The 23,189-nt window shown below is 40.6% G+C and overlaps 1 protein-coding gene across 1 annotated transcript; it reads left to right on the top strand.

Moving 5' to 3' along the window:
• The first annotated feature begins 271 nt into the window (after positions 1–271).
• LOC113424095 (acyl-coenzyme A synthetase ACSM3, mitochondrial-like) lies at positions 272–22,855 on the top strand. The gene is made up of 13 exons (XM_087942135.1): positions 272–1,501; positions 2,761–2,971; positions 4,976–5,186; positions 6,128–6,271; positions 7,201–7,357; positions 8,164–8,243; positions 9,628–9,751; positions 10,821–10,901; positions 11,865–11,966; positions 14,371–14,498; positions 20,353–20,452; positions 21,274–21,393; positions 22,441–22,855. Exons 1-13 carry the CDS (start codon positions 1,304–1,306, stop codon positions 22,525–22,527), a joined length of 1,743 nt encoding a protein of 580 aa, XP_087798261.1. The 5' UTR covers positions 272–1,303; the 3' UTR covers positions 22,528–22,855.
• Positions 22,856–23,189: the final 334 nt, after the last annotated feature.

Consider the following 23,189-nt stretch of genomic DNA (forward strand, 5'->3'; position numbering starts at 1 on the left):
ACTGCATTAAAGGTGTTTGATGATCCATTTGTACATCTAAAGGAGAATATTTGTGACTCAGGCTTGAAGATGAGAGGTCTTTGGTGCTCTGTGAGCTTGGTGGTTTTCTCGCCGATGTTTTAGGATTCAAACTAGGTAATATCCATGCTAGTAAGGAGTCAGATTTGCTCTCAATTTATATTTTAATGGCGTGCACTGTCAATGTTGGTGGAAGTGATCTTGGAGATTCTTTACTTGGGCTGTTTACTGTTAAGCATGTTGAGCATGTATGCAAGAGTCGAGTAGAGTAGTAATATAGTCGAATAGAATAGAATAGAATAGAATAGAATAGAATAGAATAGAATAGAATAGAATAGAATAAAGAATAGAGTAGAGTAGAGTAGAGTAGAATAGAGTAGAATAAAATATAGAGTAGAGTAGAATACAGTAGAGTAGAATAGAGTAGAGTAGAATAGAATAGAGTAGAATAGAATAGAATATAGAGTAGAATAGAGTAGAGTAGAGTAGAGTAGAGAAGAGAAGAGAAGAGTAGAATAGAATAGAATAGAATAGAATAGAATAGAATAGAATAGAATAGAATAGAATAGAATAGAATAGAATAGAATAGAATAGAATAGAATAGAATAGAATTCTTTATTGGCCAAGTGTGATTGGACACACAAGGAATATGTTCTCAGTGTACATAAAGGAAAAAAATACATTCATCAAGAACCATAAGATACAACACTTAGTGGTAGTCATAGGTTACTAATAAGCCATCAAATCATGCCAGGCAATAAAAAAAAAACAACATAAATTGTAAAGATACAAGCAACAGGTTATAGTCATAAGCGGGGGAAGAGATAGGTACAAGGAAGGATGAGAAGAATAATAGTAATACAGACAATCCAGCTTGGAGAACATCAAGAACCCCCTCATTGGAACATCTTCTTGGCCTTTTCAAGAGGCTTCTCCAACACCCAACTTCAAAAGGTACCAATACTTTTTCTATTCTTGCGTCTTCAGAATCTTTTTGCTTCCTATTGAATACCATAATTAGACGATTCTGATCAGTGTAGATATAGACACATCTCAACATTGGAATATCTTTTTTAAGATCTTCATGACTACCAAGATGCACCAAGGTCTATCAAGGTCATCCCTACTATTACAGCCTGAAACCCGAGGCCATAAAAATACATTTCTGCTTGGCTGTTAGGCAGCGTGGACCCTGCAAGCTCATTGGCTTCCTTGTTTAACCTTCATCACAATTCGCTCCCTCAATTTTACTCCCTCTTTACTTTAGCTAGATGAGATATTACCCATGGTTGGTGCTATGAAGTTTCTCTCCAGACTCCCTCGGTTCCAGTCTGCCACTGTTCCTACGCTCCCTTGCAAATTCAACCATCAAACCACTCATGCATTTACATCTCTGGCTAACTCAGAATCTGAGCCTCGAGATGTGCCAGAATATTTTAATTTTGCAAGCGATGTCCTTGACAAATGGAGCCAAAGAGAAAAGGTAAGGCTGCATAAAATTTCTGGAGAATTTCTATTAGCTTTCCTTTTAATTCTCTAATAATATATAGAGAAAGAATTCAACTTTAAGGTGACTCTTGACAATTAATCGTGGTTAATTCGGGCTGTTAACTTAATTATCATACAAGTAGTCCTTGATTTACAATCATTCATTTAGTGACCATTTGAAATTACAATGGGACTGAAAAAGTTATTTATGACTGTTTCTTGCACTTACAACCGTTGTAGCCTCTCCATGGTCACAGGCTTTGTGGCCATGCTTTGTAGCCGGCATGTATTATGTATTTTGTTGTAAAGTAAGTTGTGCTGCTATTAAGCAAATCTGGCTTTCCCCCATTGACTTTGGTTTTCAAAGTGGCAATCCCATGACCATTGTAAATATGTGCTGGTGGTGAAGCACCTGAATTTTGATGATGTGATTGTGGGAATGTTGCAATGGTTGTCACTGCAAAGTTCAGTTGTCCCTTTTTTCATGGCTGTTGTAACTTCAAATCTGGTTGTAAGTCAAGGACTATCCTCTACCGACCAATAACATTCTACAATTGTCCTAAGTCAGGGATGGCGAACCTTTTTGTTGTGGTGTGCTGAAAGCGTGCGCATGCCAGCACTCACAATACACTGCGCTCTGTTCCCCCTGCACATGCGTGCGCAACATCCTCTCCTTACCTACACTGTGCACACGCGCCTCCCGGTTGGTTTCCAGTATTTCCCGGAAGTGATGAAATGGGCCCGTTTTTTTGGCCTCCTGAGGCTGCAGAGGCCTCCCTCGAGCTGCCGGGAGGGTGAAAACGGCCTAAAACGTGCCAAAAATCAACTGGGAAGCACATGCATGCACAGTGCAGGTAAGTTGGCTGTGACACCCGTGCCATAGGTTCACCATCATGACCCTAAATAATCCAGTAAAATTTATTGAGCAGTGCAGTGGCCTAGAGATGGATGGAAGACACCCATCTCCCACTCAGAAGGTTGAGAGTTCAATTCTAGGCAGTGACTGATGTTTCTCTATTAGGATGCCAAAATACAGTATCTGCTGTGAACTCCGTGCAGGTGTCAGGAAGGGCATTCAGCCAGTAAACGCTCAGCTTCATTCAGTCGCCCAGACTCCACCCTGATAAAAGGGATTGCAGAGTGGTCTAAAGATAGAAAAATAGAGTAAGATTTACTGCTAAGTCAGACTTCAAGACCAGGAGACCGTTCTATCTCTGAGGGTGTCCATATCGTTTCTCTTACATTGTCTGCCAGGAAGGGAAGAGGCCTCCCAATCCAGCCTTCTGGTGGGTTAGAGAGAAGGGGGAAGAGGTGAAGTGGACCTTTGAGGAGCTGAGCTACTTGACTAGGAAGACTGCCAATGTGCTCTCAGAGGCCTGTAACCTGTGCAAGGGCAATCGACTCCTGATGATACTTCCAAGGGTCCCCGAGTGGTGGCTGCTCAGCTTGGCTTGCATCCGAACAGGTCAGTCCAAAGGGTGTTCACGGAGCAGAAATCTTGTAATGGTATGTGGAGAAGACCTTGGCAGATGGATGGAGCAAAGAGAGGGTGCCTAGGGCATGGTCAGATAAGAGGCTGCGTAGCCCACAAGTGCATAATGGAAGGAGAAAGAAGAGACCCTCCTTAGTTTCTCAGGCTGTAAAGGAGGCATGGGGGAAATTACAAGATTCTGTTAATGTAGCTTTACAACAAAGTTGAATTAAAGGAGAATATGTGTAGCTTGGGTTGAAATGAGGGGTCCTGGGTGCTCTCTCTCTGGTAGTTTTCTTGCAGACGTTTCATTACCCAAACTAGGTAAACCACCTCTTACAATACTAGATAACACAGTATCAACAGTAGAGACCTTCAAATTTCTAAGTTCTATTATATCACATGACCTAAAATGGACACCTAACATCAAAAAACGTCATCGAAAAACCACAACAAGGAATATTCTTTATGCGCCAACTCAGGAAGCTCAAACTGCCCAAGGATCTGCTGATCCAGTTCTACAGAGGAATGATTGAGTCTGTCATCTGCACCTCTATTACTGTCTGGTTTGGTTCTGCAACCCAACAGGACACACACAGACTTCGGAGGATAATTAGGACTGCAGAAAAAACAATTGCTACCAACTTGCCTTCAATCAAGGACGTGCATACTGCACGAGTCAAAAAAAGGGCTGTGAAAATATTTAGACCCCTCACATCCTGGAGGTCTAAATATTTAGACCCCTCACATCCTCCTACCCTTAAAATGATGCTATAGAGCCCTGCACACCAGAACAACTAGACACAAGGACAGTTTTTCCCTAAACACCATCACTCTGCTAAACAAATAATTCCCTCAACACTATCCAACTATTTACAAAGTCTGCACTACTATTACTATTAATCTTCTCATCACTCCTTATAACCCATCCCCTCCCACTTGTGACTGTATGACTGTAACTTTGTTGCTTGTATCCTCACGATTTATATTGACTGTTTCCTAGTATGATTTGATTGCTTATTGTACCCTATGACTATTATTAAGTGTTGCACCTGATTCTTGACTCTTGGTGAACGTATCTTTTCTTTTATGTACACTGAGAGCATTTGCACCAAGACAAATTCTTTGTGTGTCCAATCAGACTTGGCCAATAAAGAATTCTATTCTATTCTATTCTATTCTATTCTATTCTATTCTATTCTATTCTAATTCTATTCTTATTGTACCCTATGACTATCATTAAGTGTTGTACCTGATGATTCTTGACTCTTGACGAATGTATCTTTTCTTTTATGTACACTGAGAGCATTTGCACCGAGACAAATTCCTTGTGTGTCCAATCACACTTGGCCAATAAAGAATTCTATTCTATTCTATTCTATTCTATTCTATTCTATTCTATTCTATTCTATTCTATTCTCTATTCTATTCTATTCTATTCTATTCTAATTCTATTCTTATTGTACCCTATGACTATCACTAAGTGTTGTACCTTATGATTCTTGATGAATGTATTTTATTTTTTCTTTATGTACACTGAGAGCATTTGCACCAAAGATAAATTCCTTGTGTGTCCAATCACACTTGGCCAATAAAGAATTCTATTCTATTCTATTCTATTCTATTCTATTCTATTCTATTCTATTCTATTCTATTCTATTCTATTCTAATTCTTTTCTTATTGTACCCTAGGACTATCATTAAGTGTTGTACCTTATGATTCTTGACTCTTGACGAATGTATCTTTTCTTTTATGTACACTGAGAGCATTTGCACTGAGACAAATTCCTTTTGTGTCCAATCACACTTGGCCAATAAAAGAATTCTGTAAAAATTCTAAAAAAACCAACCAAGCTAAGAGAGCACCAAGGAACCCTAAAAAGTAGAATAAGCTCCTCTAATTGTTATTTCCTCTCTGGTTGACCTAGCAAACCGGACAAATGCAGACTGTTTCCCTCTTTTCCTTTTTTCTCAACATCCTTTGTTCTGCTTTGCCAGGCATCGTCTTCATTCCAGCTACAATCCTTTTGACCGCTCCAGACATATTATACAGACTCCAGCAATCCAAAGTCAGTTGCATTGTTGCCAACGAGGCTACTGCGCCATTAGTAGATGCTGTGGGGTCTGAATGCAGCTGGCTGAAAACTCGGATCCTGGTTTCCAAGAGCCACAAAAGGGAAGGTTGGCTGAATTTCCATGATTTGCTACAGTGAGTATCCTTCCCGTTGCTTCAAGACCTTTGTGGTACCAAGAGAGATCATCTATAAATATTACCTATAGAGGATGAAAATCCTGGCATTTCTACCAAATAGTATCTAAACTCACAAGCTTTATTGTCTACGGGTAGTCTCATTTGTCTATTTCTATTTCAATCTAGAGATTTCTTGGGCTAACCTCCATACGTTGCTTGGCTCTGCTAACTTGCTCTGCTCCTAAATATCTGCGGAGCTTCTCAGTCATCCATTCCAGGTCATGGTTGTCCCAAAGGTGCTTTTTGCATCCTTTTAGAGGGTTGTTGAGGCCACTTGTAGGTTTGTCTGTGTCCTCGGGGTCACCTGAGTAGTGCTGATGGGTGTGGAGCCTCCTTGGAACTGCTGCAGATAAACCTCCAAGTCAGTGGTAGGATTAAAACAATTTTTTACTACTGGTTCTGTGGGTGTGACTTGGTGGGCGTGGCATGGCTTGGTGGGTGTGGCTTCATGGGCGTGGCAGGGGAAGGATACTGCAAAATCTCCCTTCCTTCCCCACCCCACTAACCTGCTTTCCAGCTCCGTTCTCCTGTACAGGGCAACAAAAGAAGACCCAGCCGATCAGCTGGGACTCAATGGGAGGCGGAGAAGAGATGGGGTTGGTGGGGCCAGTCAGAGGTGCTCTTAGCCAGTTCTTCGAACTACTCAAAATTTCCACTACCTGTTCTCCAGAATTGGTCAGAACCTGTTGAATAACCACCTCCGCTCCAAGTGACCTCAACGACTCTCTAAAAAGGATGCAAGTGACCAGCTCTGTCTGCCAGGAATATAAATCCTTCCGTTCCCCACCATCCTGTCAGAGCTGAAGAAGCTCCTTGGATGAGAAGCGAAACATCTTCAAAGAAAGTCCAGCTGCCTCTTGAAAAAAGCACCTTTGGGTTTCCCTCCTTCTCTTTTGCAGAGCCGCCTCTGACCAGCATCAACCTGTTCAGACGAAGTGTCTTGATCCGATGACCATCTACTTTACCAGTGGGACCATGGGCTACCCCAAAATGGTGCAACATTCCCACGGCAGTTTGGGGTTTGGGCTGGCCAGTGTTGCAAGGTAGTTCTATGGGGTCTGCAATTTGACCCATCTCTATGTATTTACTTAACCAATCTTTCGCTTAGCCACAGAAATGTTGGGCTTGACTGTGGTCTTAAGTCGAAGAATTACCTGTGTCACAATTTCTAAGAGAAAGGTTTGAATGAACTTATCTTGCGGCTTCTTTGATCTGACCCCTTTCAAGCATGATCACCCCTATGATGGCTGCCTGCAATTTGGCAGTTCGATTCTGACCGTGATTTTGAGGTTGACTCAGCCTTCCATCCTTCTGAGGTGGGTAAAATGAGGACCAAGATTGTTGAGGGCCATAGGCTGACTCTGTAAACCGCTTAGAGAGGTCTGGAAAGCTCTGTGAAGCGGTATATAAGTCTACTATTGCTTGGGAAGGAAGGAAGGAAGGAAGGAAGGAAGGAAGGAAGGAAGGAAGGAAGGAAGGAAGGAAGGAAGGAAGGAAGGAAGGAAGGAATTTGGAAGTAAGGAAGGAATTCAGCTAGAAGGAAGAAGGAAGGAAGGAAGGAAGGAAGGAAGGAAGGAAGGAAGGAAGGAAGGAAGGAAGGAAGGAAGGAAGGAAGGAATTTGGAAGGAAGGAAGGAATTTGGAAGGAAGGAATTCAGCTAGAAGGAAGGAAGGAAGGAAGGAAGGAAGGAAGGAAGGAAGGAAGGAAGGAAGGCAGGCAGAGTGGTTACAATGCAGTGTTTCAGGCTAACTCTGTCTACTGCCAGGAGTTCAATCAAGGTTGACTCAGTTTTCCATCCTTCCAAGGTGGGTAAAATGAGGACCCAGATTGTTGGGGGCAAGAGGCTGACTCCGTAAACCACTTGGAGAGGGCTGTAAAGCATGGTGAAGTGGTATATAATTCTAAGTGCTATTGCTATAGTTTGAGTCTTTAATGTCATCCACAAAATATCTATTGGCTTTTTTATTAACAGAGAATGGATGGATCTGACTTCTTCAGACATTATATGGGGTCTTTCTGATCCTGGCTGGATAAAATTTGCCATTGGATCTTTCTACTCTCCTTGGAGCCAAGGATCGTGTATATTTCAACATGGTTTTCTCCAGTTTGATCCCAAAGTAGTTCTGGAGGTAAGAACCCAGGTGCCCTTAAGTCCCGTACAGATAGACAATGATATCACCCCCAAAGATATGTATAATGGCTGATTAACCCTCCCAAATTGTCTGAAAAAGTTTACTGCTTTCTTCATTACAATTCGAACTTGAGAAAAATCAGTACCACTCTATATCCATACCTCCCCTGTTCGTGGAGATTTTCAATCATCCAGGTTGTAGTTCTCCCAGAATTATTAACTTATTTATGTTTGTAGTTTACATAGTTTGTATCTTTTGTGATTGTAAGCCACCAGAATTACCTTGAGGTAAGATGGGTGGCCCAGAAGTGGTATTCAGCAGGTTCTGACCGGTTCTGGAGAACCGGTAGCGAAAATTTTGAATAGTTCGGAGAACCGTCAAATCCCACCTCTGACTGGCCCCGCCCCCATCCATTCTCGGCCTCCTGAGTCCCAGCTGATTGGCTGGGTCTTCTTTGGTTGCCCTGCACAGGAGAACGGAGCTGGAAAGCAGGTTAGTGGGGTGGGGAGGGAATGGGATTTTGCAGTAACCTTCACCTGCGGTGAGGTGGGAATGAAAATTTTATAGTATCCTTCCCCTGTCACGCTCACAAAACTATGCACTCAGAACTGGTAGTAAAAAAGTTTGAATGGCCTATAGATTTTATAAACAAGCACACTGTACATTAGTACCTAAAATAGAGTTATAAGGGAACCCTACAAGGGTTGGTTATTTGTTTATGCATTACTCAATTAACATGTCTCTATGCCAACTACCAAATCTCACTCAATGGTATTAAATGTGGCTTCCTCCCTTTTACTCAGTCTCTTGCCAAGTATCCAGTGACAACCTTTTGTGGCACACCAACCATATTTCGGATGCTGCTCCAACACAACCCTAGCAGGTACAACTCATTTACATAAGAAGGACGCCATTTTGTGGTGCTTTAGCTCTTGTGTAATTCTGTATCACTTTTGGAAGATGTGAAGGACTGGGATGGGGACAAATTATCCCAGAGAAGATCTATCTATGTCAGAGGTGGGGAACGATGGCTCCTCTATGACTTGTGGTGTGATGACCCAAAGGGGCGTGGCACAAAGGCAACACAGTCAGATAAGCAATAAGAATCCCTTCATTATCTCCAACTTTGCCCCCAATGTCCTGGTTACCTTTTGGCTGGAGAAAAACTCTCCCAGGAACAGCCTTTGACTGCAGAAAATTAAGTCCAAAACATGAGCAACACAAACTGTAACTTAAAGTCCAAACAAGCCAAACTGAAGTAGTTAGTTTGGAAGAGCAGGAGCAAGAATGTCAGACTTGAAGGCACGGCAAAACTCACACAGTTGGGAAGACGCCAGGAACACAGACAAGGATAAAGTCACATTTGCTCCCAGGAGCCTGCCACATGCAGCCTGCCTTTCTTATCAACTGTCTTCCTAGCTGTGGCTAATGAAGGGAATCAGGGCCTTTTCCTCCCCCTGTAATCACATTGCTCTCTTCTTCCTGCAGGCCCTAGGATGAAGAGGGGGTGGGCCTGGGTCTTCCTCTGAACTCCCTCTCCCTTGTTCTACCTCTTCCCTGCTCTGCCCAGCCGGACTTTGCCCTTCCCCAGTCTCCTGCACAGCCAACAGAGCCACACTCCCACTCCCTGTCAGCTGCTCAGCTTCCTCCTCGGATTCAGACTCTGACAGGGGTGTGACACGTGGACTTCAAATCCCAGAGCATGCCTGACTGAGGAATTCTGGGAATTGGAGTCCACAAGTCATAGAGCGGCCATCTTTTCCCATTTCTGATCTATGGTGTTGCTAAGAAATGACATCAACTTAATGGCATGTAAGAATAGTTCTTGACTTACGATCCCAATGGAGCCCAACATTTCTGTTGCTAAGGGAGACCTTTGTTCAGTGAATTTTGTCCCATTTCACAACCTTCCATGACACCATTTGTTAAGTGAATCACTGCAATTGTTAAATTAGTAACATGACCGTGAAGTGAATCCCCATTGATTTTACTGGTAAGAAGGTCGTAAAAGAGGCTCCGGGACACTGCCACTGTCATAAATACGAGTCTGTTGCCAAGCGTGTGAATTTTGACCACATGCTGCAACAGTTGTAAGTGTGGGAAATGGTCGTAAGTCTCTTTTTCCAATGCCCTTCAAACGGTCACAATGAACTGCTGTAAGTCGAGGACTGTCTGTAATCAATCCAAGCAATCCTTTCTTCATATTTTGGAGACTCCTTGAAGATCCCTTCTCCAAAGAACATTGCTTTCTCCTTCTCTTCATTCAGGTATACGTTCAAGTGTCTGCGCACCTGCTTGGGTGGCGGAGAACCATTTAACCTAGACGTGCTCAAAGAGTGGAAGGCAGAAACTGGGTTCGATATCAGGGAAGGCTACGGGCAGACAGAATCTGTAAGTTTGCAACCAGTTGGGTCTTTAATTAATATAAAGGTTCAGGGTGAAAAAGCACGCAACACAAATGCATGGAATCTTTCCAGACTCAACTCAGCTGAGACCCTGGCTTCAGTCCACAAAGCCAGCAGGTGAGGTGGTCAATGCATGCAGGCACTTGTGTCAGAAGCACCGAGGTCCTTCTGGGTTGAAAGGATTAGCCCGTGACTGTTCTGACCAAGGCTTCCTGAGATACCAACAAACACACATAAAAATCCAAAACTCCTTTCTTTTAGTTCAATGGCTGTGAATTATCATCATTCACAACCCGGAATGAATCTTAACCAGTTATAATTCGTCCCATGGACGTCTGCCAAGGTTCTTCAAGAGATGTCTGATAAGAACACACCTAATCTGACTTGAAGTGCTACCAATGACTAAAGTCCCAATTAGTCTTTCCAAAACCAAACGGAGAACAAATTCACTCTAGAGCTTTCAGAGTCCAAACTGATCAGAGCGAATGACGTTGAATTTCAGGCTAACTCTGCCCACTGCCAGGAGTTCGATCCAGATGGCTTAAGGTTGACTCTGCCTTCCATCCTTCCCTGGTGGGTCAAATGAGGACCCAGATTGTTGGGGGCAATATGTTGACTCTGTAAACTGAGGGCTGTAAAAGCACTGTGAAGCGGTATATAAGTCTAAGTGCTATTGTTATTGCCCTTCCTTCCTTCCTTCCTTCCTTCCTTCCTTCCTTCCTTCCTTCCTTCCTTCCTTCCTTCCATCCATCCTTCCTTCCTTCCTTCCTTCCTTCCATCCATCCATCCATCCATCCATCCATCTGTAGTGTGCAGTGGGTAGAATGCAGCATTGCAAACTAAGTCTGCCCACTGTCAGGAGTTCAATCCTAACCGGCTCAAGGTTGACTCTGCCTTCCATCCTTCCCTGGTGGGTCAAATGAGGACCCAGATTGTTGAGGGCAATATGTTGACTCTGTAAACTGCTTAGAGAGGGGCTGGAAAGCACTATAAAGCAGTATATAAGTCTAAGGGCTATTGCTATTAATTGCACTCTCTATAATTCGTCCTCACAGTCCTTGCTATGCAGCAGCAGAAAAGGACTGAAAATTAAACCTGGATTCATTGGAAAACCTCTTTCTGGCGTTGATGTCCGGGTAAGTCCGTTTTGTCATGGACATTGTCAATGCAGGTAGTCCTCAACTTACAACAGTTTGTTTACAACAGTGGCCTTTTGCAGTTACAATTGCCCCGAGAAAAGGGACTTTAGGACCGTTTTCCACTCTTAACAACCATGGCAGCATCCCTGTTGCTCACGTGATCAAAGTTCAGATGCTTGACAACTGATAACAGATAACAGATAATCCGAGTTGGAAGGAACCTTGTAGGTCATCTAGTCTAACCCCCTGCCCAAGCAGGAGACCCTACACCATTTCTGACAAATGGCAGCTCAGTTTCTTCTTGAAAGCCTCCAGTGATGAACCTCCCACAACTTCCGAAGGAAACTTATGTTCCATGGGTTGATTGTTCTCACTATCAGAAAATTCCTCTTTATTTCCAGGTTGAATCTCTCCTTGTTCAGTTTCCATCCATTATTCCTTGTCTGGCATTCAGGGTCTTTGGAGAATATCTTAATCCCTTCCTCCTCTCTGGGGCAGCCCCTCAGATATTGCAGCACTGCTGTCATGTCTCCCCTGGTCCTTCTCTTCCCTAGACTAGCCATGATTCATGTTTACAATGGTTGCTGCACCTCGGGGTCATGTGATTCCTTTTTTTGCGACATTCTGACAAGAATGAAAATGGAGGAGTGGTAGGCTCACTTAAAAACAATGTTATGAAGTTCACAGCCACAGTGATCCGCTTAACAACGGTGGCAAGAAAGATTGTAAAACAGGGCGAAACTCACTTACCAAATTGCAGACTTCACAATGGAAATTTGGGGTTTGATTGTGGTCATAAGTCGAGGACTACCTGAATTATAAGGTGGGATCATTCCTTGGCATAGCATAAACTAATCCCATGAGAATTGTACATTACAATGAATCTGCTAGCCAAGGAGGTCCCGTCCGGGGGGGCGGGGAGAACCAAAAGGGAATCCATGAATGACCATTTCTTTCTAGATCATTGATGAAAATAACAATTGTCTTCCACCTGGAGAAGAAGGAGACATCGCCGTGAAGATCAAGCCACAAAGGCCTGTGGGACTTTTCAGTGGTTATGTGGTAAGGAAGAACCCCCTCAAACAACTGAGAAAATTTCAAGAAGTAGAAAAGTTTAGGGGTGACAGCACCAGCCATTGTCCCTCAGCCCTAGTAATGATCATGGAGAACCTACAGAAATGACCAAGGATGAAGCTTCAAATGAAACTTGAGTCCTTCTCGGTTCCCAAAGTGGAAAAGCTACAGCAAAGGTGACAATTGTTGGTTCCAAAGACCACTCCACACCAATTCACTTTGGGCGAATCAGTGATGTTAGGGTGAACATAGGGAGATTGTATCTAATTGGATAATTGCTGACCAATGACAAACTTCAAAAATTTTGAACAGAGATGGTTGAGAACGTGATAGATAGATAGATAGATAGATAGATAGATAGATAGATAGATAGATAGATAGATAGATAGACAGAGATAGATGATAGATAGATAGATAGATAGATAGATAGATAGATAGATAGATAGATAGATAGATAGATAGATAGATAGATAGATCATAGATAGATAGATAGATAGATAGATAGATAGATAGATAGATAGATAGATAGATAGATAGATAGATAGATAGATAGATAGATAAATAGATAGATATAGATAGATAGATAGATAGATAGATAGATAGATAGATAGATAGATAGATCATAGATAGATAGATAGATAGGGATGATAGGATAGATAGATAGATAGATAGATAGATAGATAGATAGATAGATAGATAGATAGATAGATAGATAGATAGATAGATAGATAGATAGATAATAGATGAATAGATAGATAATAGATGAATAGATAGATAGATAGATAGATAGATAGATAGATAGATAGATAGATAGATAGATAGATAGATAGATAGATAGATAGATAGACAGATAGAGATAGATAGATAGATAGATAGATAGATAGATAGATAGATAGATAGATAGATAGATAGATAGATAGATAGATAGATAGGGATGATAGATAGATAGGGATGGATGACAGATAGATAGATAGATAGATAGATAGATAGATAGATAGATAGATAGATAGATAGGCAGGCAGGGATAGATAGATAGATAGATAGATAGATAGATAGATAGATAGATAGATAGATAGATAGATAGATAGATAGATAGATAGATAGATAGATAGATGATAGATAGATAGATAGAGAGAGAGAGAGAGAGAGAGAGAGAGAGAGATAGATAGATGATAGATAGATAGATAATAGATGATAGATAGATAATAGATCATAGATAGATAGATAGATAGATAGATAGATAGATAGATAGATAGATAGATAGATAGATAGATAGATAGATAGATAGATAGATAGATAGATAGATAGATAGATAGATAGATAGATAATAGATGAATAGATAGATAATAGATGATATAGATAGATAATAGATAGATAGATAGGGAGATAGATAGGGAGATAGGCATAGATAGATAGATAGATAGATAGATAGATAGATAGATAGACAGACAGACAGACAGACAGACAGAGACAGAGATAGAGATAGAGATAGAGATAGAGATAGAGATAGAGATAGAGATAGAGATAGATAGATAGAGATAGAGATAGATAGATAGATAGATAGATAGATAGATAGATAGATAGATAGATAGATAGATAGATGATTGATAGATAGATAGATGATAGAATTCTTTATTGGCCAAGTGTGATTGGACACCCAAGGAATTTGTCTTGGTGCAAATGCTCTCAGGGTACCTAAAAGAAAAGATACATTCGTCAAGAGTCAAGAATCATCAGGTACAACACTTAATAATAGTCATAGCGTACAATAGGCAATCAAATCAAACTAGGAAACAGTCAATATAAATCATAAGGATACAAGCAACAAAGTTATAGTCATACAGTCATAAGTAAGAGAGATGGGAAAGGAAGGATGGGAGGATTAACAGTAATAGTAATAATAATGCAGACTTAGTAAATAGTTTGACAGTGTTGAGGGAATTATTTGTTTAGCAGAGCGATGGTGTTCAGGAAAAAAAACTGTCTAGTTGTTCTGGTGTGCAGTGCTCTATGGCATCATTTTGAGGGAGTTGAAACAATTTATGTCCAGGATGTGAGGGGTCTGTAAATATTTTCACAGCCCTCTTTTTGGCTCATGCAGTATATATAGGTCCTCGATGGAAGGCAGGTTGGTAGTAATGGTTTTTTTCTGCAGTACTAATTACCCTCTGAAGTCTGTGTCTGCCTTGTTGGGTTGCAGAGCCAAAGCAGTTTGCGATCCTGTGGGTTTCAGCAAACTGAATTATGAGGCTGGGGCCCATGCACAGCCTATGGAGTTTCTACCCTGTGATAGTCCAGTAATGGATCACATTCACAAGTGTAGCCTCACTCGATGTTTGCAGCCACCCAGCAAAGAATGTGAGGTGTGGATTGCCTGCTTCTTTGCCCTTAGAACGATCCAGAAAAAACCGCCGCTACAGAACGTGGAGACTACTACATCACTGGAGACAGAGGTCTCATGGATGAAGATGGATACGTCCAGTTCATTGCAAGAGCAGACGATATCATCCTGTCTTCTGGGTAGACTTTGTTTGCTAATGCTTTGCAAGATATCCAAAATGCTTAACGCCAACAATGGCAATGCAAAATCTGAGGTGCATTCATAGGCCAGCTACTCAATCCTGTACCACAAGGACAAACTATCATCCCCAAACACACACATACACACACCACATGCACAGAGAGAGAGAGAGAGAGAGATTCCATCAACATGAATAAAATCAAAACTCAAGGAAATGAGGTTAACAATTCCATCAGCACCTTTAAAACATTTCCATCAATGAATTGAAATTTTGAGGTCTCCAAGGTGTGTACTGAGATTGGCTCTTTCCATTCAGGTGATCTTCCAATTTCCATGTTCTACTCTTTATGCATGCTCAGAGATACTTTGGCTCCTTCAACTGAAGTATGAAAGCAAATTCTTGATAAACACATCAGACACAATAACTTGCCAAAATCAAATGCTTCCTGTTAAGTTTGGGAAGCAATTAAGTATTTGAATTCTATGTCCTAGTACCCATTAACCTTTGGTCTATCAACATCTGGGCAGCCACCAAGTGCAGCGACTCTTCAGAGATCAAACTGGAGCTTTTAGCCTTCAACCTGCAGAGTCTCCCTTGATTAATAGTGTTAGGGTTTTGGGGATTAACCCCTAGAAGAGTATTGCAGCAGTAGTCAAGCCAGGAAGCCAAACGAGAGTGGAAGGGCCCCAGAGTATACACACACTGAACACAAACACTGTTTGTAGTTTAAATAGTTTTTTAATCCAGTTAGAGTTTAAGCATTGTCATTCAGTCCATTAAGTCATTCACAGTATTTTCATCCAGTATGACTCACTAGTATAGTCCAAGTTAAGAGTCCTTGCAATATCTTTATCAGCCGATATAGATATCTTCTCCTCCTCCGGTTTCACTCTCCAGAGAAACAAACGCTGGATATTCAGCAAACAGTAGCAAACAAAAACAGTTCAGTCACAATCACTCACAGTCAGTAATCTCAGTTAGTCGCAGTAGCACACAGTTACAGACAGTAAGCTTTCCAGCTTCTAATGCTTCCTTATATTGTAACTTCTAACCGCACCCTTAATCGGCTAATTGCCTGCTGCATTGTGCTTAAAGTGATAAGCACTTAAACCATGATATCTAAGTTTTATATATTTATTCACCCAAACCATATTTGGTATCAATGTTATACCTAACATACTCCCCTTTTGGGTGAAATAAATATATAATACCTTTACAATCTAACCCCATATTTTTCACAACTCTCCTGGTGCTTACTGGCATCTTGGGCTTTAGTAAAATTATCAGCTAAATTGTCCTCCGACATACAGTACTCTAGCTGAATCATCTTACTTCTTACAGATTGTCTCACGTTTAGGTATCTTAGATCTGTATGCTTGCTCCTTGTTTTTACTCCAATATTTGTGGCCATTTGAATTGCTGCCTGATTATCTTCATGTATAATTATAGGATAATCTACAGTTATACCTATATCAATTAACATTTGTTTATACATTATTAATTCTGTACATAACAATGATAAACAGGAGAATTCTGCCTCCATAGTAGACAAACTTATATGCTGTTGTCTTATTGACTTCCAGCCTATTAATGTATTACCCAGCATTATGGCTGTTCCTGAAGTCGACTTTCTAGTGTCTCTTTCTGATGCAAAGCTAGCATCTGCATAAGCACTCAAAATTAAATCACCCTTTGGTTCTAAATACAATGAATAATTCATTGTCTTTTTAAGATATCTTAATATCCTCTTAGCTGCAATCCAGTGTCTTTCACATGGTGCAGAATTGAATCTAGCCAACTGATTCACGCAGTACGATATATCTGGTCTAGACCAATTACTAATATAACTCAAACTACCAATTAAAGATTGATAAATCACCTTATCAAACTCCGGGCTTTGTTCATCAGTGTTGCTAAACTCCTGACTCATTGGAGTCTTAGCTGGCTTACAAAGCTCCATCTTGTAATCTTTTAGCAATTTGCTTATCTTATCTTCCTGAGATATCTTAAAACCTTTCCGTGTTTTCTTTATATTCAAACCGAGATACTTCTTTATCTCCCCTAATTGCTTGATCTTTATTCTCTTTCCTAATGATGCTATTATTTTATTTGCTTCATCATTAGTTTCAGTTATCAATGCAATGTCATCTGTGAATAGTAATAATAATGATACTTTCCCATTTGTCTCCCTCTTAAACAGACATGGATCGGCTAAACCAGCTTTAAATCCTATATTGTTAAGTTCCTTTACAATATACTGGTTCCATTCATAGCCTGATTGTTTAAGACCATAGAGGCTTTTCTTTAACAACCAACAATCATTATTATCCTTATTTTCACTTTTAATACCAACAGGTTTTTTCATATAAATAATATGTTTTAATGGGGCGTGCAAGTAAGCAGTTTCCACATCTAGATGGTTAACTATATAGTTTTTACTAGCTGCCCACACTAAAGCTGCCCTCAAGGTTGCTGCCTTAAGACTAGGTGCAAACACCTCATCATAGTCATTAGCATTCTGCCTAAAACCTTGGGCTACTAACCTTGCCTTATGGATTAAATTACCATCTTTATCTGTTTTTACCTTAAATATCCATTTGCAGCCAATGGATTTTTTTCCTACAGGTAATTTGGCATTTTCATACACCTTCATATCACTTAATGAATTCAGTTCCTTATTCATTGCTGCATACCATCTTTCTTTTTCCTTATTAGGATACTTTTTAATTTCATCTACAGAATTAGGAACTTGATTAATCTGGCACACTGTGTTAGCCTGGTACCTATCAGGCGGTCTAGATACACGTGTAGTTCTTCTGGGAATTACAGGGCTTACAGGAGGACTTTGTTGAACTACTACCTGTTCATCTTCCTCATCCTGTTCAGCTATTGAATCTGTTTCTTCCTTTATGGGCACTATTTCATCCTGTATTTGTCTCTTTACTTTATTTTTAAAGTTACAGGGATAACTAATGGGATTTCTATAGGATTCAATAATTACATCTTTATTGGCATCTTTTTCTAATTTCTCCCATCCTTCATGTTCTAGAAATTGGGCACTAGCACTACATAACACTTTAGATGTGCCTTTCTCCCAAAATCTATATGCCCTATGGTTTGCCTGATAACCAACGAAGAAAAATCTTTTAGCTCTATGTTGCCCTTTTTTTTCTGAGTTGTGCAGGAATATGCACCCATGCTGGTGCACCAAATGTGTGCAGGTAACTTAGATCAGGTTTCCTGCCATGCCACCTGGTGAATGGTATTTCACCTGTTGTTGTATTAACAACGTTGTTCAATATGTTATTAGCACACATTGTAGCCTCCCCCCACAAAGAATCAGGTAACCCAGAATCATTTAACATTGTTCTAACCATTGCCTGTAGTGTTTGGCCTCTTCTTTCAATAAAAAGCATTATGTTCTGGCCTGTATGGAGCAGACTTCTTATGCTCTATTCCAGCTATCTTAAGTCTGTTCTGGAATTTGTTATTAACAAATTCCGTGCCATTATCTGTCACCAGGGTTATCAGTTGTCGTTTAGACTTTCTTTCAGCAAACCTAAGCCAATTGAAAAAATGTTGATATGTTTCAGTTTTGCTTTTCATTAAATAGCAAAACCCATATCTAGAATAATGGTCCATAATGCTCAGTATATATCTAGCACCTCCCATACTGGGTTTCTTTGGACCTATTATGTCTGCAAATACTACTTCTAAAGGTTCTTTTGTTTTGAAACCATTTAGCCTATTTGCAGGCAATACTTTGCTCTTATCTTCACAGCAAACATTACAACGCAAATATTTATCACAAGGTTTTAACCTTATTCCTTCAGATAACTCAACTGTACGTTTTAGCATTTTAAAATTTACATGCCCCAAACGCCTATGCAATAAATGGATACATTCATTATGAGGTTTTATATTATTAAATACAGTCTGAGCCTCCCCTTTCTTACTATTATCTAATACATATAATGTTCCATTTAAAGCTGCAGTTACCCTTTTGTTATCTTTTTCAATTATGCAATTATTATCTTTAAAAGTAATTACATAACCTAATTTATCTAATACCCTTACTGAAAGCAAATTAAACTTTAGTTGCGGTACATACAACATTTTTATATCCTGGTTTATGTACGGACAACGTGCAAAACCTTGACCTTTCGCTTTCAGGTTCCAGCCATTGGCAAGAGATATATGTTGAGAGCTTGTAGACATTTTTATAAATTTTGTCTTATCTCTTGTGATGCAGTGGGATGCGCCACTGTCAATCACCCATAAATTATTCTTCACATCAGAGTTGCTAAACGTGGCTAGTTCAAATGCTTTCTTTGGCTTTTTTACATTCTGGCTTTTTCTCTTTTTGCAGAATCTTGCCAAATGTCCTCTGCCTCCACAATTAAAACACTTTTTAATTGTGTATGCCGTCGAAGATAAATTCTCTTCTTCCGGGTGCTTTACTTTGCTTTGCTGGTTTCTTTCAAACTTTGAAGATAATTTCTCTTCTTTCTTATCTTCTCTCAGCTCGTCACGCTCACGCCTTCTTCTGGCTTCTTCTAGTAGCCTGCCTGTAATCTCGGTTAATGAGAGACTTTCTTTTGGCAATACTTCCAACGAAGTTACATAGTCATCATAGCTTTGATCTAATGAAGATAATATTATGTAGACTTGTTGCAGTTCATTAAATATAAGCTCTTTTTCTTGCAAATCTTGAAAAATGCTCTTCATACAGTTTAAATGAACTAACATATCTCCATTCCTCTGAAGATGCGTTCGAAAAAGCTTCCGTGTAAGATTTATATGTGCTCCTACACTGTCCCGAACATAAATCTTCCTGAGGTTCTCCCAGCAGTTTGCAGCATTTTCTTCTCCACGAATATGGACAAGCTGCTGATCACAGAGAGTCAGTCCTATGATGCATAAAGCCTGCTCATTCTTCAGTTTAAAGTCTTGTAACTTTTCGTTATCATCATCATTAGCAGGATCCCAGCTACTCACATCTGGTGGGTTTGCTATAATGTCCCACAAACCTTCTCTGCGTAGAAGTAAACTACATTTCATTGACCATGAAACATAGTTTGTTCCATCCAGCCTGGATATCATGGACAGTTGTGGCAAATTTACTTGTGCCATTACTCTTCAGATATTTTGACTATTTTAAACTAATTAAAACAGTTTGTTTTTACAGTAATGTGCAACTCACACCAACTCTCTCTGCTATATCCTGGTTAGTTAGACTATGCTGCTGGGCCCATAACCAATGTTAGGGTTTTGGGGATTAACCCCTAGAAGAGTATTGCAGCAGTAGTCAAGCCAGGAAGCCAAACGAGAGTGGAAGGGCCCCAGAGTATACACACACTGAACACAAACACTGTTTGTAGTTTAAATAGTTTTTAATCCAGTTAGAGTTTAAGCATTGTCATTCAGTCCATTAAGTCATTCACAGTATTTTCATCCAGTATGACTCACTAGTATAGTCCAAGTTAAGAGTCCTTGCAATATCTTTATCAGCCGATATAGATATCTTCTCCTCCTCCGGTTTCACTCTCCAGAGAAACAAACGCTGGATATTCAGCAAACAGTAGCAAACAAAAACAGTTCAGTCACAATCACTCACAGTCAGTAATCTCAGTTAGTCGCAGTAGCACACAGTTACAGACAGTAAGCTTTCCAGCTTCTAATGCTTCCTTATATTGTAACTTCTAACCGCACCCTTAATCGGCTAATTGCCTGCTGCATTGTGCTTAAAGTGATAAGCACTTAAACCATGATATCTAAGTTTTATATATTTATTCACCCAAACCATATTTGGTATCAATGTTATACCTAACAAATAGTATTCTCCTATTTAGATACCGCATTGGTCCATTTGAAGTGGAGTACGCTTTGATGAAACACCCTGCAGTAGCTGAAGCCGCTGTTGTTAGCAGCCCAGATCCCATCAGAGGAGAGGTGAAGTGCCCATAATGCTGTGTGTTATGTCCAACAAGGGTTTAGAACATAATCACTCCTAATTGCTGAGATTTCAGTTTTCATGGTCAGCTGTCCTTGGTTTCTGTAGTTTCTCAGTCAAGGAAAGGCTTCAGAAAGGGCTATTTTATTCCACAGTCCACATTATGAAGGGGTAGAGATCACCTCTCACAAGGCTTATGCTGAACCTAGGAAGTTATGGTGCAACAGATCTCTTCTTCAGTGCTATTGTAATCTATGAAGCTCTATGGGGAGCTCTCCGGGGTCCTGAAAATGACCAAATCTAGTTTCTTAGTCACACAGTCAACCAGATGGGTTAGACTGGATTTGACATTTTGACCCGTCTCTTGTATCCTTCCTAAAAATCTGAGATAAGCAGGTGTTGGTGTTTGATGGTGTTAGAGGCCTAGTTGCAAGATGTAAGCTGTTTTGAGTAAAGTTTGCCTTTTGCAATTGATTGGTGGTGGTTATGTCAACACCGACGGTATTCAAGGAATGGCCTGGTTGTTTGGGATTGCACCCAGGGTATCTATCACTATTGGTATTATCATCATTATTGTCACTAATGTTATTATTAAGCGTTCATCCTATAGCGCCAGAAAGCTAACTTTGCACAAATCTTGAAAGCCGTTGCTAATTCTACTAGCAATGCTAATAGTCCATTGCTATTATTAATTATTATTAATAATAATATTAACTCTTGCTAATAATAATATTGCCATGGTGAATAGGCGGCAATATAAATGCAATAAAATAAATAAATAAATAATTCATCTTCTTTTTTTACCCTGACTTGGCTGTAGGTGGTAAAAGCTTTTATCATCCTAACACCTGCCTACCAATCACAAGACCAAGAGAAATTAAGTTTGGAGCTGCAAGGACACGTGAAGAAAATTACAGCTCCATATAAGTACCCCAGAAAGGTGAGTACTTGGCACAACAAGAGGCTCAAGTCTTGTTTGGCTTCAACCACTGATAGGACCTTGAAGGTTGCTGAAATGATACCATCTCCAAGGTCACTCTGGCTAAAGTCTGAGTGGCTGGGCTGATTCCTCCTGCTCATGAAAAAAAAAATACAATCAGATAAGAGACAGCTGTGCCCACAGAAGGTGTGGGGTACGGCACAAAGGCAACACAGTCAAATAAGCAAGAAGAGTCGTTTTATTATCTCCAACTTTGCCCCCCCCATGTCCAGGTTACCTTTGACTGGAGAAAAACTCTCCCAGGAACAGTCTTTAAGTGGAGGAAATTCAGTCCGAAAACAAAATACATACAAACTTTAACTAAAAATCCAAACAAACCACTCTGCAGTAATTAACTTGACAGGGCAGGAGAAGGAATTGCAGACTTGAAAGGCCAGCAAAACACACACAGTTGGGAAGACGCCAGGAACACAGATAAGCCTCGACGATACAAGATAATTCACGATATGCTCCCAACAACTTGCTGTGCGCAGCTTCCCTTTTTAAACACTGTGTTCCCAGCTGCAGCTAATGAAGAGAATCAGGGCCCTTTCCTCCCCCATAAGCCACACAACCCACGTTGCTCCCTTGTCCATTCCTCCCTGTGTGCCCTAGGATGAAGAGTGGGTGGGCCTGGGTCTTCCTCCGAATTCCCTCTCCCTTGCTCTACCTCTTCCCCCTGCTCTGCCCAGCCGGGCTTTAACCTTCCCCAGTTTCCTCTACAGCCAACAGAGCCACATTCCCGTTCCCTGTCAGCTGCTTGGCCTCCTCCTCCGAATCAGATTCCAACAGGGGCATGACAGAAGAAATGAAGTGTAGCAATCAACTCAGAAGAGTTTCTTAGGCTGTAAAGGCGAGGGATACTTTCAGACTTGCAAAGTTTTGTTAATGCAGCTTTAAACAACTAGTATTCCTAGTTTTCTTGTTTAGAGTCTACCTTGAAGGGCTGACATTTTCTTTTCTCTCTCTCTCTTTTTTTTAAAATACAATGCATTCTGTTTTCGTTAGATCGAGTTTGTTCAAGACCTACCCAAAACCATTTCTGGAAAAATCAAAAAGAGGTTGCTGAGAAAAAAAGAATGGGAGACAGCCTAATGGACTTTGGAGCTAATTATGGACTTGGGGAGGTTTTCTTTGTGTTGTTTTACTTTTGTAATGTGGCCAGAATCAGCGATGAGATCGGCGATCAGCTGGTGACTTTGGGCGATCAATAGGAGACGGTGAGTTCTAGTCCCGCCTTAGGCATTTAAAAGCAGCTGGGTGCCTTTGGGTCAGTCCCTCTCTCTCAGCCCAACCCACTTCACAGGGTTGTTGTTGTTGTTGTGGGGACAATAGGAGGAGGAAATTGTGTGGGATATGTTCTCCGCCTCGACTTCTTTGTAAAAATAATACAAATAAATAAATATTTAATAAATAAATATACTTAGGGACCAGACGATTTACCATCTAGAAAAGGATGGGCAATGCAGCCTATCATCTTCTTTTAATGACCCCATAATCCCTTGCAGGCTGGAGTCTGGGAAGCTGAATGGAGCTAGCAGACTGTTTAAATGGCCAGATGCCCTCCCTGTCACCAGTATGGTGTTTTGTTCAGCAGATATATGGGGCAACTCAGCCCATATTAGCCTCAAATCCCTTTCTTTTGCAGTTCTCGACTGCCCACCAAACCCTCCCCCCCCACACACACACACACAGCACCTTGTGAAATTTGGAAGGACCATTTTCCTTCTCTCTTGATCCACCAAAGGATGTGAACT

This window comes from Notechis scutatus, chromosome 12 (genome assembly GCF_049901735.1).
Source record: "Notechis scutatus isolate UNSWTSFEM ecotype Mainland chromosome 12, rNotScu1.2, whole genome shotgun sequence".
Taxonomy (NCBI): domain Eukaryota; kingdom Metazoa; phylum Chordata; class Lepidosauria; order Squamata; family Elapidae; genus Notechis; species Notechis scutatus.

What these genes read in the sequence shown, in the direction of transcription:
- LOC113424095 (XM_087942135.1), top strand. Translation starts at nt 1,304, where the DNA reads ATGGTTGGTGCTATGAAGTTTCTCTCCAGACTCCCTCGGTTCCAGTCT. An exon ending in GGGCTGGCCAGTGTTGCAAG is followed by an intron (nt 6,272 to 7,200) that starts GTAGTTCTATGG and finishes TTTTATTAACAG; the next exon opens with AGAATGGATGGATCTGACTT. An exon ending in GACTTTTCAGTGGTTATGTG is followed by an intron (nt 11,967 to 14,370) that starts GTAAGGAAGAAC and finishes CTTTGCCCTTAG; the next exon opens with AACGATCCAGAAAAAACCGC.